The following is a 15,014-nucleotide window of genomic DNA, read 5'->3' as shown; positions in this document are numbered from 1 at the left end:
ACGACACAGAACTATAGGTGGATATATATATATATATGGAGCTTCTGGCCTGCCCCCAGGCCTGCCTACAAATTATGCCCCCCCAGACTCAGGAGGCACGAGTCACCCCTGCCTGTAGGGGCTGTTAGTGTGTGTGGATATGTGGGGGAGGATGTGGATGTGGGGATGTGAGGGTTAGGTGATGGAGCATGTGTGTGTGTGTATGCAGCTATGTCAGGTGTGGGTGGATAGGCTGGGCTGTGAGAGGGGGTGTGGGTGTATGGCAGTGTGAGGTGGGAGTGGGTGCACGTGTATGGTGGGGTGTGTGTGTGGGAGTTGCCGGGACACACACACACACACACACACACACACACACTCCTGGCCCTGGGGTACCCGCACAGGCTGTGCTCCTGTGGCCCGGTGATGCAGCTGGGGCCACATGGTGCTGGAGGCGGTCATGTACAGGGAAGCAGCACAAGCCATGGCAGGCAGACACTTCCAGGTAGGGGGTAGGGGTAGGAGAGGGCTAGGGATGGTGTGGAGCCAGGCTGGCTTTGTTTGTGAGTGCCGCTGGCTTCCCCTGGGTTCTCCTGTCATCTTTGACAGGAGCCAGGATAAGTACACATTTTCTAAATGTTTTAGGTGCCCCATGGGCTGGATAGAATGGCCTGGTGGTACAGATGCAGCCCATGGGCTGTATTTTGCCTGCCCCTGAGCTATATACTGTGTCCTGTATTTACTGATCAGATATAATCAGGTACCAGACACTACAAAAGGAGGAGATACAATTGGTGTGTAGTTCTCAACTTGTCAAAAATTGCTGTTTGAAGGCTGATACTGAGAGCTATGAGAACATGTGATAAAAAAATCCTGCTCTAGTATTTCCCCAAATCATTTGCCAATAAGTAGTTTAGAATATGGCATATACTGCCTCGGGAACTCCAGCTCTTGGTATTTCAGAGAACTTGTCTGGAAGTAGAAGGCTGTGTTGGAAGATCACTTGGGTTGAAGAACAGGCTGTGTTAATTCCAAGGACTGTGCTGTAGCCTTTGTGGCTTGGATCCTCTCTACAGCCCCAACAGTTTTGTCACTGAAGGGACATCCCTTGCAAAATGGGAGTTCTAGGTTTTTCCTACAATTCAGAAACAGAGCTCCTTATCAACACTCCAGAAACCATCACTCTCATATTATAGTATTGACAATACCATACGTTTCTCTTACGAGAATAGGATTCTTGGTGACCAGGGTTCTGCCTGTTTCATTCCATTCCTTAGGCATCGTATCTAGAATAGGACTTAAGACATCCCACAAAGGGCACAACTGGAAATGAAACATCATAGCTTGGTATTTGATCACTTGAAAGCCTAGAATGCTTCTCTTTCAAAAGAGAGTGACTTCTTGCTACTGCTAGTTCATTCTGGAGTGAAAAATACTTTGGAATTTGTAAATGGGTGCTGTAGGAGAAACGGATATCCTTGAACTCATGGAGAATTCATCCTGTCAGTTTCTTGGAACACATGTGGGTGTCACAACCCAATTAACTTGTGCCCATGCCACTGAGCAAGAGATACCATTCAAATCATCTTCATTTGACTATTAAAGGTTAAAAGACTTCCCTGCCAAGAAATTCCTTGAAACAGAACGCTGGTGGTATACTACAGATAATTGGTCAGCTGAAATAAAATGCTAGGGGAAACTATATATAATTGGTCAAAGATAAACGTAAGCTCCTCACACGTAGCACACACGTAACAGGTAGAGAAACCTAACCCACTACCTTGTAACTTGAGGAGACAAAGAGCTGCCACCTGCCAAAAATTAAAGATTCCATATAACGGTTCACGATTGGACATCTCTGTCAAACACCTCTGCCTATAAATAGTTTAACGGTTTCCGCCCAAGGCGGAGAGCTCTGGGGATCTCACAGGAAACACCTGTGCTTGTCACCAGAGAATTGGGAAATTGATCAATTCCTAATCAATCGCCCCGTCAGCGTAAAATATTGACGTAGAAAGTCTTGCAAGCGCGACCGTCCGTTTTCGGCGCCACGTCCGTCATTATCTCATCGTAACTTAACTGCGTGCGTGTACTTGACTCTGTAACCGAAGTTATATGCGCATATTTGACTCTGTAACCGAAGCTGTAACGGAACAAAGGCTCGCCTGCGTCGTCCGTCACTATCTAGGCGACGTAAGTAAACAAACTCCTGTAACCTACACGCGTCTGTGCCTGGTTAATTCCACTCCATCCATCACTACCCGCCTGCCGAGCTCTAAATCTAAACACTCCGGTGTGAGTCAGGCGGCTGCCGGCGGCTGCTCTGATTCACGACACTGGGGATGAGCATGGAGAGCTAGATATGCCTGCCCAGGTTGAAAGGACTAGAGCTGTAAGTAAAGCCAGCTTCCTTCTGTCTATACGTATCTTGTACTCAAGAGCAGATGAGATATCCATAGGGCAGTAGCCTCCATATGTAATATGCATATTTACCATCCTCCTCAATAGTTCTTGAAATGGTCTCTGATCATCAGGACGGGAAACAGAAGAACCATCAATTTGTGGCTGTTATGGTTCTTTCAATAAAAATGTCAGTCTGAGGGGACCAATACCTGTCAGTAGCAGTACTGGAAATGAAGACAACTTTAGAACTAAGTGTCACCTTGCAAATATGGAAGCAAAGGATAGACCCAAAGTCAGAAGGAGTATTGGTGTCATCATTAAGGTTTGTGTAGGAACTGGTCTTGCAGCCTTCAAGGGGGATTTCAGGAACTCCTCTGTATAGGGCTACCTGAGAAGCTAAAAAGAACCCTGCAGGAAACTTTCACATTATCTGTATCTGAGGGGGAAGGTAAAGTAAGGGCAGCATAAGAAAAGGGATTCAGGAGACTGATTTAGACTCACACTGGGTAGTGATGCTGCAGCTGGAACAGCTAAATGCATCTTGGGTCCTGTGTCAGAAAAACTTACTATAGAGGTGAGGTTTAGTAGCATCAGCTCTAGGGATTAAGAAACCAGATCAGTCTAGAGCTACAATTAGCTTCTTCTAGTGTGGGGACCACAGTACAAGTTTCCCAGACCATGATATTCATATCTGGTAATTTCTATTTCTGGCATAACCAATGAGAAGTGCATTATTTTAAGTCCTTACAAGTTTGAGGCCTGACGTGGCCCCAGTGAGAGAATAAAATGTTCTCAGGACAAGAGCAAGCTATATACACTACACTAACCTACATCATCCTACCCAAACTTAACTAGAGAAAACAATTTTGAAATTCCTTAGGTTGATGCTAGGAATGTTCATAGTCCATAAATGATAATACAAGTGGGAATACAGTAATGTCCTTGGAGAATAAAAACAGTTTCATTTGTATACCTAGCCCATACGAAACTCTCAGATTCAAGTACAGAACTGCACAATTTATTTCTTTAGTTGCTTCTCAAGTTATACCTACGCTTACTGTTACAAAACAAAGTTAACTGCTTTGGGGATCCTGTACACATAAATGGCTTGTTATAGCTGTAGTATGCATAGCTTTTCCAACACTGCAGCATCCAAGAACCATGCAGACATTTAAATTTTACACAGCAGTGCCTTTATTAGTCGGCTTTTTGCCTCTATTTGCAGCTTTTCCCTACCACTCATATTTCTCTTTTGGTTTTTGATATTGACGGAGTGAAGTGGTCTCATATTATTGCAGAAAAGACTTTCAAAGATGCAAATCTTACGAGTCTTTTCTCTGACATATTACCAGATTCTCTTTCATTAGGATCTCCTCTAAAGATAAATACCACAGCTCTGTGCCTTTGACAAAGAAACCTTAAAACAGAGGTGCTCAACTTTCTTTCCCGGCAGGCAGCATGGGCAGTGCCTGGTCCATCTGCAAGCCAGATCCAGCTGGTGGTCCTAATCTAGTGACCCGGGCAGGTGCCACAGGCACCATCTGGCTGCGCAGAGGAGGTTGGGAGCCAGTTAGCCTCAATACGGCCCTGCAAGGGAAAGGAACATGACCTGGCCCCACAGAAGGGGGCATGCCCTGGCTCCAACCCAGCCCCACTGTGGGGGAAGGGGGTGTGGCCAGGCCTCAATCCAGAAGAGGGGGAAGAGAGCATGGCCAGGTTCTCACTAGCCGTGTGGGTCTTAGATTTTGGTAATTTGGCAAAGGGGAGGGTGGCTGTAATAATGGCCACCACTCCCCTGCTGCCAAATTTCTGGACCCATGGGGAATTCTGCGGGCCAGATAAGATTGCTCCAGGAGCTGCAATTGGCCAACAGATTGCTGCATTCTCATCTTAGAAGAGACAGAGTTTGCGAACAAGATGATAGTAAGTAGCAAGATTCCTTCTGTCACAAGTAACACTTCAGTTTAATCTATATTGGAGTTATCTGCTCTGCACCAGGTGCTAATTTCTTGAAATCATCAATGCATTTTGTTAATGTTTCACCTGCCAAGGTGAAATATATAGAGTCCTGCATCATCAGCATAACACTGGCATGGAATACCTAGTAATTTCTTCAAAAGGTCTTAGAGAAAGACGTTGACGAAGGGGGCTATATTACTGGTGATTACAGAATTCTCCATGAGCAATTTCTCAGGTTTATATTTTGCTGTTCTGTAAAAGTTACAATCCTCTCCGATAGCCAAAACATTTCCAAAACCACCAGGTGTCATAAAGAGGCTTGTGACTTCAGGGTAAATAAGCAGAAACACCCTCAGCTTTAATGCTAAGTCCTTGTCTTCTACAAACAAAGAGCCAATGCTTAACAGAACCCCCCCCCCCCCCCCCCCCCCACAGTATTAACAAACCAAGACTACAGCTGGACTAAGTCACTACAGCTGCATTCTGGCCTAATACAGTCATATGAATGTAGTCAAGGTATTTAAGTAATGTTCTTTCCAATACTAGTTTAAGAGCCAATTTAACATAACATTAAGGTTGCTTATTTGGTATTCTAAATTACTGATTTAAAGATGCAAATAAATTAAATTAAGTGTTGTCATTTTAATCTAGGAATTAAAACACAAACACAAACCAGAGACGTATACATGCGCGCACACGCACACACACACCTGTTTAATGACACATTAATGAGGACCAGTTGGTAGACAACGAAATATCAAAAAGTACAAAACTTCCAGGAAAAGTTTATTACTTTGCTATGTTTTACATATACATTATTTTCTGTGTCTCTGTTTCCTCTTAAATGAGTATCTAACTTTTGTTTTATTACAATTTTATTGGAAAACAGATTTATAAAAATGGGTGCTTCAGTGTGCTGCTTAGATTTCATATTTTGCATATCCTAGGTTTGTATGTATGTGCACGTAACTGCAACTTCAACAGTTTACTGATAAATATAAAGCAGTTATTCCAAACTGGACAGGATCATTTGGCATTATTTTATAATTTGTTTCAAATTCAACTACAGAAAAACAAAAGTAATTCTAGAATGCCTAAAACATACCTCAGAATAACTATTCTCCAACCATTTTGGTTGGTCTAATAAAAGATATCAAATTCACCCAAGGAACCTTGTCTGCCTGTGTCCTTAGACCAACACGGCTACAACCCAAACCCCTAAAACATACCTCTGAATTAGTATTGTTTCCATTCATGAGAACTCTTTCAATAACTGCTTTCATCAAAGTGTCATCTACAGTGAAACAAAATTCACTTCATGAGCACATTCTGTATTAGATTGATCAAATATCCAAACAGATCAAACATTCAAACAGATCAGAAAAAAAATAAGCACTGGCCTTTATTTTAAACTTACTATTCAAATATTTGAGAAAATCTTGTTTAGTTTTTAAAAATACAGCATTTTCAGAAAAGGCATAGATGAAAGTTATTTTTTAATCAGAGTAAATTAAAATACATACCAATTAATGGATTTTTCCTTATATCCAGTACTACTAATGTTGTGTTGGTCTCAAGAGCATCTAACAACGATTTTGCCCCCTCACTGGAAATTCCACACTGCTGCAAGTCGAGTGCTAAAATTTTTAGGGTTAAAAATTAGTTGCATAGTTTACAGTCCATAATTAATCCACCCACATGCCTACATTTCAAAGATAGAGCTTTGTATGCCGCCAAACAAAACAATAAATTAAAAATAGTATTCTGCCAAGGAATGATGATTAACATTTTGAGTCAGAATCAAATATCAGAGTTACAATATGAAGTTGTTAGAGAATCATAAAATAGTACTCAATCATTTCTGAAGATTGTTCTTGAAACGTTTTTAAAGCTGTAATGCCTAAAATACATTTGTTTTGGTTCTTTTTTCCATCCTGTTGCAGGGCATTACAAACTGCTGATCACATATATCAAGCCTGGATGGTCCAGAAAGCAAACCATGCATGAGCTTTATACAACTCCACTGTGGCTTACCTGAAGAATCACAGCTAATGCACTACCTCTATTTTGAGTTCAACTTTATTTCTCCAAGCAGATGTGAACCAGGTTCAAGGATATCAATGATTTCCAGTACGGCTGTCTCTGCTGAGGCCTCCCACAATGGGTAGTAGTGGGAGAGGCATCTATAGGGCCTGCAGCCACAAGTTAATTGTGGGTCATGGGCATATGCTTGCCCCTTGCAGGTTGCCAGCTGGAAAGCCCTGCTTTATAGCATTCAGAAAGCAAGCTAACTTTTGTTTGGCTTTAAGTGGAATGCAGGGGAGATGGGGAAGGAGGTTACATTTGTACTGGTCTACATCCCCTTATTTGTGAAGCTGGCTGTGAAAGAGAAGAACATTCTTTCTTGTCACTTGAACTACACTCACAAGCACACAGGGTCTCTCTTACACTAAAGGGACATGCAAGTTCTTTTCAGTTTTTGATACACACCTATAAAGTAGAGAGGACTCTGTGCAGGCCTCTGGAAGGTAGCAAGAGGGAAACGGAAAGGCTGTGGCTAGGTTGACACTGGCTGAGTGTTTCCATCCTCAGTGATCCCTTTAGAAAAAAGTGAAAGGCTCCTGCTTTCCCTTGCTGCGTGCCACACACAGAGGCGGCCTGTATCACTTGTGGCTGGCCACTAGGGCTGTGCAAAACGGCTACATCTCATTTCAATTTTGGATTCAGACGTTTCAGAGGACAGTGATTCGTTTCAGTGTTTCACATCACTGCTCCACTTCGATTCAGCCGAATCTGTTTCAAAGTTTTGATGCTGTTTTGGAGACTCAGACTGGCTGGGGAAGAGGCAGGCAAGCCGAGCAGCTGCAGGTTCTCCCATGGCTCCTCCGGCTGTGCCTACCTCTCCCTAGCCTAAACTTACCGGCTCTGGCAGCAGCGACCAGGGCCTCTGAGGGCTCATGGAAGAGCGCCCCTGTGAAGCATGGAGCTGTGGGGGGCAGCGAGGATTGCGCCCTCCCCCCTGCCTGGCATCTGTGCGGCAGTTGTCACATCGCGCAGGTGCAGCATGGCTCAGCAGGGTGCTGTGCACTGTCTGGGAGCAGAAGCAGCTCCACATGTCAGCCAGAGCCCAGAACAGCTCAGCCCCAGACAGTGCATGGTGCCCTGCCACGCCGCACTGCACCCACGCAATGCAACAGCTGCCATGCGGGTGCCAGGAAGTGGGGGTGTGCAATTGCCGCTGCCCCCTACTGCCCCCGCACGGCTCTGCCACAAGCCCTCAGAGGTCCTGATCACCACTGCAAGAGCTGCTAAGTGCAAAGCTTTTTTAAGTGCCTGGAGGCAGGGCCAGGCAAGGAATGGGGCTGGGCAGGGCAGCCATGGGGGCTTCTCCCACAGATCCTCCGGCTGGGCTCAGCACAGGCTGCACCAAGCAGACTTGAGTGCTGGCATTGACCCCAGCCAGCAGCGGCAGCATAATGTGATCCTGCATGCAGATCCGGGGGCCTGCAGGGCTGTGCCAGACTCCTCCCAGGGTATGCAGGCCCCTGGATCTGTGCTCGGAATGATAGCGTTGCTGTCCCTCCCCCAGAGCACTGGGATTGGAAGGGACCTCAGGGACAGATTGCGGACACTGGCCTGCTAGATGTCAATAGCAGAGCAACCCTTCTGCCTCTTCCCCCTCCCTCTTCTTAGTTTCTGTTTCCCTGAAAACCCAGCTCCAAAACAACCAAAACAGTTCTGAAATGAAACGGCGGCCGAAATTTCGCACAGCCCTACTGGCCATCCCTGTGCTAGACCATGCCATCACAAGCTATATATTGAAACAGGCCAGGCAACATTAGATGTAAAGTGGTTGAATATTAATCTAAAGCACACTTGCCTGAAGAAAGTACACATAAATAAATAAATTGAACAGTCTAGATCTGAATAATGGCTATATAAGTTAGAGGAAAAGCACACATATGCATATGACTTTATTATCTAATAGTACATGAAAAAGCAGAATATTTTAGCTTTGCCTTCTTGCTGTACAACCAGACTTCTGATCCCCAAGTGCAGTCAAAAGTACTAAAATGTAAAGTAAGTTCTGTAAGAGGTATATCCTTACAGGTTATAGGGTATGCATATAACCACAATACCTGTAAGTCTATTGCCACCTAGAGTATAAGTACTGTAGTGAAAAATCTGTTGCGATTTACTGCTACAAAATTTGTCCCAGAATGAGACAGAATTACCACTTCTTAAAATACCAAATACCAAGTGTCCGACTGAATCATGAAAAAAAAATGTTCTAGGAAGTCACTACATATTGACAAATTTATATTGTGAACATAGTGTTAGAGTGATATAGATAAGATGGTACAGAAACTGCGACACAAGGATTTATTAAGGTAATTCATAACTTTTGCTTAATCTGTATAGTTGGGATAGAGTTAGATAAGCCTTCAAGCCTCAAGCTTGCCATACGGTCAAAAGCTTGTCCAACTACGTCCAACTATCCCAACTATGCAGTTGGTTCAATAAAAATATCACCCTAAGAAATCCTTGTCTCTTGCATATTATAAAAGGATCCTTTATTTGTTAAATACTTTATCTGTTCCAGACAAATAACAACTGTCCTGACTAGTACTCCCCATACCTTTCAGCCACAGGTCCTCTCCAATACATTCTGCAAAAGCACTAGCCCCTCGATCACCAACAAGTGTATTGCAATTGAGAGTGATGCGTCTCAAGCCTGCCATGCAGTCAAGGTCAGGCCTCCTATAGCGCAAGCTTTCAGCCCATGCTTCACCATGTCTTTTCATTGCCTGGTGCTTTGCAAAGAAAAAAAAGTTAACATTAGTTTCAGATCAAACTATGAATATTAGTGCAAAGAATGGCTAGAAAGTACTTGAAAGAAAGTAGTCATTCAATTACCAAATCTATGACCTGATTTAATATAAAATACAGTTTTTTTCCATGAATGAATTTAAGACAGTGGTTTTCAAACTTTTCAGACTAAAGGCACCCCTGGATAGACTCAAGAAAACCTCAGTCAGATTTGAGGCACTCCTCAGAAAATCTCAGGTTTTCCTTTTTTTTGCTTTTACTATAGAAAAATAGAGAAGCTTTTTTTGTTGCAAAAAACTCAGAAAGACTGTAGCTATGGATTTCTATTAGAAATCTCTAGCTTTATCTTGTAAATCATGCTTGTAAACCTAAACGTGCTAATAAAAAACATTGTGTGACACTCCATGGCACCCTTTAAGCATTTCTAGGCCCCCCAAGGTGCCATGCCACCCTGTTTTTAAATCACCGATTTAAGAAACGTATACAGTCATCTTTTTATGCATTATGCTTGTGGTCACCGTCTTATTCCCGATTATATTTTGAATCATGAAATAATCAAATTTTAGAATTTCTTAAGAATCTCTACCTGCCAACTTTCCATTAGTAAGATGCACACTGATCCTCTTTTGACCCTTCTACACTCACTAACAGACACTGACTATAAAGTTGTCATGTCTTAATGTTTATTTATACAAACCAGTAACTATTATTTTAGTATTACAAATGTAAGCTGTTTCAGTTATTATGAGCTTGTTATCAGTAAAAAGTTCAGAGTCTGGAACTGCACGTTGAAATAACCCACTAATGATGGCCAGTATTACATTTAAAAAAATAAAATGCATCATACTTCAGAAAGTGTTTTATGTAGCATCCACGAGAAATGTTCTCTCAAATACAGACATAACAGCAATGATAACATAATTCTCTCTCTAGGAAGACATAACCGACACCATGAAATATCATAACAAGTTTGATTAAGGAAGGCTCTATTTAGAACCGAGACCAGGAAAGCACTTAAGCATGAACTTAACTTCAGGCATATGAACAGTCACCCTGATTTCAAGACAACTCATGCATTTAACTTTGCTATTCACATTTGTTTTTTACATTTTTAAATGCTTTACTGGATTACAGCCTGAAAGCAGAGGAAAAGGAATGAAATGTTAGATTATAAACTCTGATTTAGCTGTATCAAGACATAAAACAATACAATAAAAATGTGTCTTCAATCTCCTTGCTGATAGCACCAAACAGACAGCTTGTACAAATAATCCAAGTGTTAAAACAATATTAAACAAAAAAATTCAAGCCAGAAAACATTTGTTAATTGTGTGCTTAGTTAAAAAACAAAGATTTTGGGCTTTGATCCACAGCACTGGCAATGATACAAAGTTATGTTTTATTTTGTACTTGGTATTCCTTCCCAACCCTGTTGTTTCATTTCCATATTCAGTATTATTTTTAATTAATGTAAGTTATTATAAAGTGAACATTTACATGTTCCGTTTAGAAGCTCAGACCAAAGATCATATCAGAATGGACTGAATTAAATCAAAATTATTTTAAATCATGATTTATATTAGCATGTATGAAACCTTCATATAAATAATCATTTTTAACCCGTTTTGTATTTTTTACTTTTTATTTATTGGCCTAAAGAAAAGTTAATTTTTTTCGTTGGTTGGTAATCATCAAAACATGTTCATTTACATTTTTTTTGGATAAACCAGAAGAATACAGTAAATCTTTAGAGATAGCAATAAGTCAATCCTTTTGTAGATCTAGTCTTAAATTCCTAAACAAATCTGGATTTGTACAATTAGGGTTACACGAAAAATACTATTATCATATTTCACAGCGTGTAAGTCGAGTTTTGAAGCCTGCTTTTTAACTCTTAAAATTAAACTTTGACTTACACACCAGATCACCATCCCCTGAAAGCAGCACCAGGCTTGAGCCTAGGCCCATCCCCTGCAAGCAGAGCCTGGTACCCAGGAGGATGCCACAGTGCCGCTCACAGGGAATGGGCACAGCTGTCACAGCCCCATCCACCGAGAGCAACATTGCCTGGGCTGTGCCAGCCAAATGCCGAGCCCGGCACTACAGCTTGCAAGGGATAGGGCCACACCAGCTACACACCGAGCCTAGCCCCGTCTGCTGCAAGCAGTACTGCCAAGCCCAGCCCTGCCCACTGCGAGCGGCACTGGGCTCTGTGCTTGGCTGGCACGGCTCAGGCAATGTGGCTCTCAGGGGATGGGGCCGTGCCAGCTGTGCCCATCCTCATCCCCTGCGAGCAGCAGTGTGGCATCCTCCTGGGTACCTGGCACTGCTTGCAGGGGACGGGTCTAGGCTCAAGCCTGGTGCTGCTTTCGGGGGATGGTGATCTGGTGGGTCAAAGTTTAATTTTAAGAGTTAAAAAGTAGGCTTCAAAACTCAACTTACACACTGTGAAATATGGTGATGGTATTTTTACCAGTGCTGCTTGCAGCAGACAGGGCTGGCCTCGGCACTCAGCTGGCGTGGCCCAGGCAGTGCCACACACAGGATGGGGGCATGCCAGCCAAGCACTAAACCTAGCGCCGCTTGCAGGGGATGAGGGCAGGGACATGGCCAGGCTCAGCTGGTGCGGCCCCAACCTCTGAGAGCGGCACTGCCTGGGCCACATCAGCCAAGTGCCAAGCCCAACCCCATCTGCTGCCAAGCACTGAGCCTTGCACCACTTGCAGGGAACAGGGTTGGGCTCAGAGCTTCGCAGCGCCACTCACAGCAGACAGGGCAAGACAGTGCTCTGCTGGTGCAGCCCAGGCAGCACAAGGGATGGGGCCACACCAGCTGAGCACCGAGCCTGGTTCCGTCCCCTCTAAGTGGCATTGCAGCATGTGTCCACCCTCAGGTGCCCAGCCCCACAGCAAGGGCACTCAGGGGCCAGTATAAGTCAACTTCATATATCTGATCCAAAAAGTTAAGTTGACTTATACACCAGATCTATGGAATTCCTAACTTTTTAAATCAAAAAATGGGGTCAAGTTATATACCATGTCGACATACACACCATGAAATACGATACTTTACTCAGCAATAAATATTCATTAGAAAACACTATTTCACATCATAAAACTATCAAAATTCTATCAAAATAGCCATTTTTGCACCTGCTATTAGAGGCAAGTGAAATGAGTTAAATTACCTTTAAAACACTGGCCAGGTGTTCTGCTCCCCGCCAAGTCAAATTACATGCTGTAAAATTTATAGACCTGATGGTGGTGGAGTTCTTCACACTCTGACAGATTGCTCAAATTAAAGAGATAAAGGAATTAAAGCCAAATCATTAAAATAAATAACTTGCCTATTTCAATGTTGTATTATGTTCTTTCCTAATGCTAATTATGCCTCAAATTCTTAGATAAAGAATTTTGTGACTATGCAAAGCATATTTTTTAATTGGTTAATAAAATTATTTATCTTTCTCCAGTATACATTGTTTGCATGCAGACATCATTATGAAAAGGTATCTCAGTAATGCTTAAGTTGCATAAACATTTTACTTATTACAAGTAAAGAAATACTGAGACTGCAATTGCTTTTAAGTTTCTAAGTTTAATTACTTGCTTAGTACTAGTAGACTATCGTGTAACTTCAGGGTTCAGAATACTTAAAAAAGAAAAAAAAAATCTACAAATATTGAGAGAAAGGAAGAAAAGATCATAACAACACATCCTAGCTGGTATGTAGTTTCACAAAATACAAAATAAATATAACTGCTTTGTAGTTAGTATAGATTAAAACAGGAGTGGAAATATTGATTAAAACTTTGTTTTAATAAGTTCATACACACAAGCACAGATCACCTTACAATAGTGATCCTCAACCTTTACATACTTAAAGCACCTTTTGCTAGACTCAAAGCACCTCTTGAAACGTGCCACGCTCTTGATTTTCACTATTTTTGACTACAGAAAAATAATTAATCAATACTTCTGCTGTAAAGAACTCAGAAAGACCGCAACTGGTCAGAATGCATTTAGGACCATGAATTCCTGTTTGAAATCTTTGGGTTTATCTTGTGAATCATGCCACATCACCCTGGTTGAGAATCACTACCTTTAAATATTTCTTTTTAAATGTCAAAGTATTTCTTTTTAAATGACTTACTTTCTAGTCCTCCATCTCCAATTGGACAATGAGCTAAAGACAGACTCTCTAAAGATGTTGTCTTTGCTAACCCCTTTGGAAAAAAAAAACATTTAATTAACAGTATTATGTTAGCATATGTCTAAAGAATGGGCTGAGATACGTGTTCCCACTATGGACCCTTTGTCTACAAAAGAGGAAGAAATGGGCTCTAGAAACACTGCTTACAGCTGCTTCCCCTAAAAACCGTCTAACTGAAAAGGCACAACAGAAACATTAGGGTATGCCAGGTTCCCTGGGGAGGCTGCCATTACAAGCAACCCGCACTTAACGCTGTTTCACTTAGCACTATTTCACTATAATGCTCATTTTACAGTCATACCCAATTCCACTTAGCACTCAGCGAGTTTCACTATAACGCTCATGGTCGCCATCCTGGTTCGTCAAAAACTTTCTGTTTCGCTTAACACTATTTCTGCTTAACGCTCGGTTTTTTGGGAACCAATTAAGAGTGCTAAGCAGGGGTTGCCTGTACTTTGATTGGCCCTAAGGACTAAATTAAGCTGGCATCTCTCCAACACCCTAGAATCAGTCAAGAACAGAAGTATAAAAAGCCATCCTAAAATCACCATAGCCCTCTCTCTGTGGCCTGTGTGCTTAGTACTGTATCTTTAAAATGTGAGTAGAAAAATCGCACCCAAGATCTTTATTGTTAAGGGTGCAATTCTTTTATGGGCGTGGTTAAAACATTCTTACCTTTGTTAAAAGTATTAGATCTCTCTCTCTCAGAAGCAGACCCTGAAGTTCCAAATTTTTTAGAACACTTGATATACTCAGACACCCTCTGATGGCTTTACATAATTGACCCGTCAAATCTTTTGATCGGATTGCTGGAATACGCCTTCTGTAGCAGGTTTTATGTCTTTCAGCACCTGGTAAACAACAGAAATGAATTCGGGGGTGAAATGACATCCAGGCCACCCTGGGGCCAGAATCTCACCTTGGACCTTTGGTTTTTACAAGACCCATTAAAAAACCCCACAATATTTCTACCCCTCATACACAAGTGCAGCAGCGTTCTGTATTGAATTCTCATGTAAACAGGTGTAAGGAGCATCTCAAGCAGTCACTACCAACCTGATTCTCCTAGACCCTGCTGATGAAAACTCCTGAGTCCAACAGAAGTCAAAGTCTTATTATGCCTGACTGCATCCAGAAGCGGGGCCCAGTCAGTTGCCTTGATGCGATCTGCATTTAGGTCAAGAGTGCCCCGACTCAGGTAAGGCTTCACTGATTTTACTGGAACAGAGCCTTGGAGGGCACAGAGATGTTCGTAGTGAGGGTAAAAATCCATGGTGCTCTGCTTCCTTAGTCAATTGTTTCTTTCAGGCGCAGAGTCTCTCTCTGAGTAGAGGGAGGAGGGGAAGAAAAAAAAAAAAAAAGCAAGACTACAACTGATCCAGCTGAACAAACTACATACTGGCAGAGGCTCTCAATACTAGCACCCGCACCATGACAACGGAGTAAAGCTCACGTCCAAACAAGTCACTGCATTCAGCACATTGGGCGACAGCACTGCCACCTGGAAACGAATGGGAGCGACCCCGCATCGACACTCTCTCACAAACAGCCCCTACCTAACTGCCATAAAGATCATCTCCTAGGGCATGGGTCCGCCACCCCCGGCACGCCGAGGGCAGGTGGCAGCCAGGCTA

The 15,014-nt window shown here is 42.6% G+C and overlaps 1 protein-coding gene across 3 annotated transcripts in view; it reads right to left on the bottom strand.

Moving 5' to 3' along the window:
* The window catches only part of CEP78 (centrosomal protein 78), a 45,165-nt gene that overhangs the window by 30,098 nt on the left and 53 nt on the right, over window positions 1-15,014 (bottom strand). The window contains exons 1-8 of one of the 3 annotated variants that reach the window (XM_025214216.1): window positions 14,937-15,014; window positions 14,437-14,703; window positions 14,056-14,231; window positions 13,321-13,393; window positions 12,356-12,459; window positions 8,978-9,152; window positions 5,862-5,975; window positions 5,568-5,632 (exon numbers count right to left, since the gene is read on the bottom strand). In XM_025214216.1, the coding sequence (XP_025070001.1) occupies window positions 5,568-5,632; window positions 5,862-5,975; window positions 8,978-9,152; window positions 12,356-12,459; window positions 13,321-13,393; window positions 14,056-14,231; window positions 14,437-14,653 (924 nt within the window). In that variant the 5' untranslated portion in view covers window positions 14,654-14,703; window positions 14,937-15,014. Of the gene's footprint in view, window positions 1-5,567; window positions 5,633-5,861; window positions 5,976-8,977; window positions 9,153-12,355; window positions 12,460-13,320; window positions 13,394-14,055; window positions 14,232-14,436; window positions 14,704-14,810 lie in introns of all 3 variants that reach the window. The other 2 variants (XM_025214217.1, XM_025214218.1) reach the window with 2 other exon arrangements.

The sequence above is a fragment of the Alligator sinensis genome, unplaced genomic scaffold (assembly GCF_000455745.1).
Source record: "Alligator sinensis unplaced genomic scaffold, ASM45574v1 scaffold728_2, whole genome shotgun sequence".
Taxonomy (NCBI): domain Eukaryota; kingdom Metazoa; phylum Chordata; order Crocodylia; family Alligatoridae; genus Alligator; species Alligator sinensis.
Note: the sequence above shows the minus strand (reverse complement) of the source record. Positions and strands in the feature narration are given on the sequence as shown.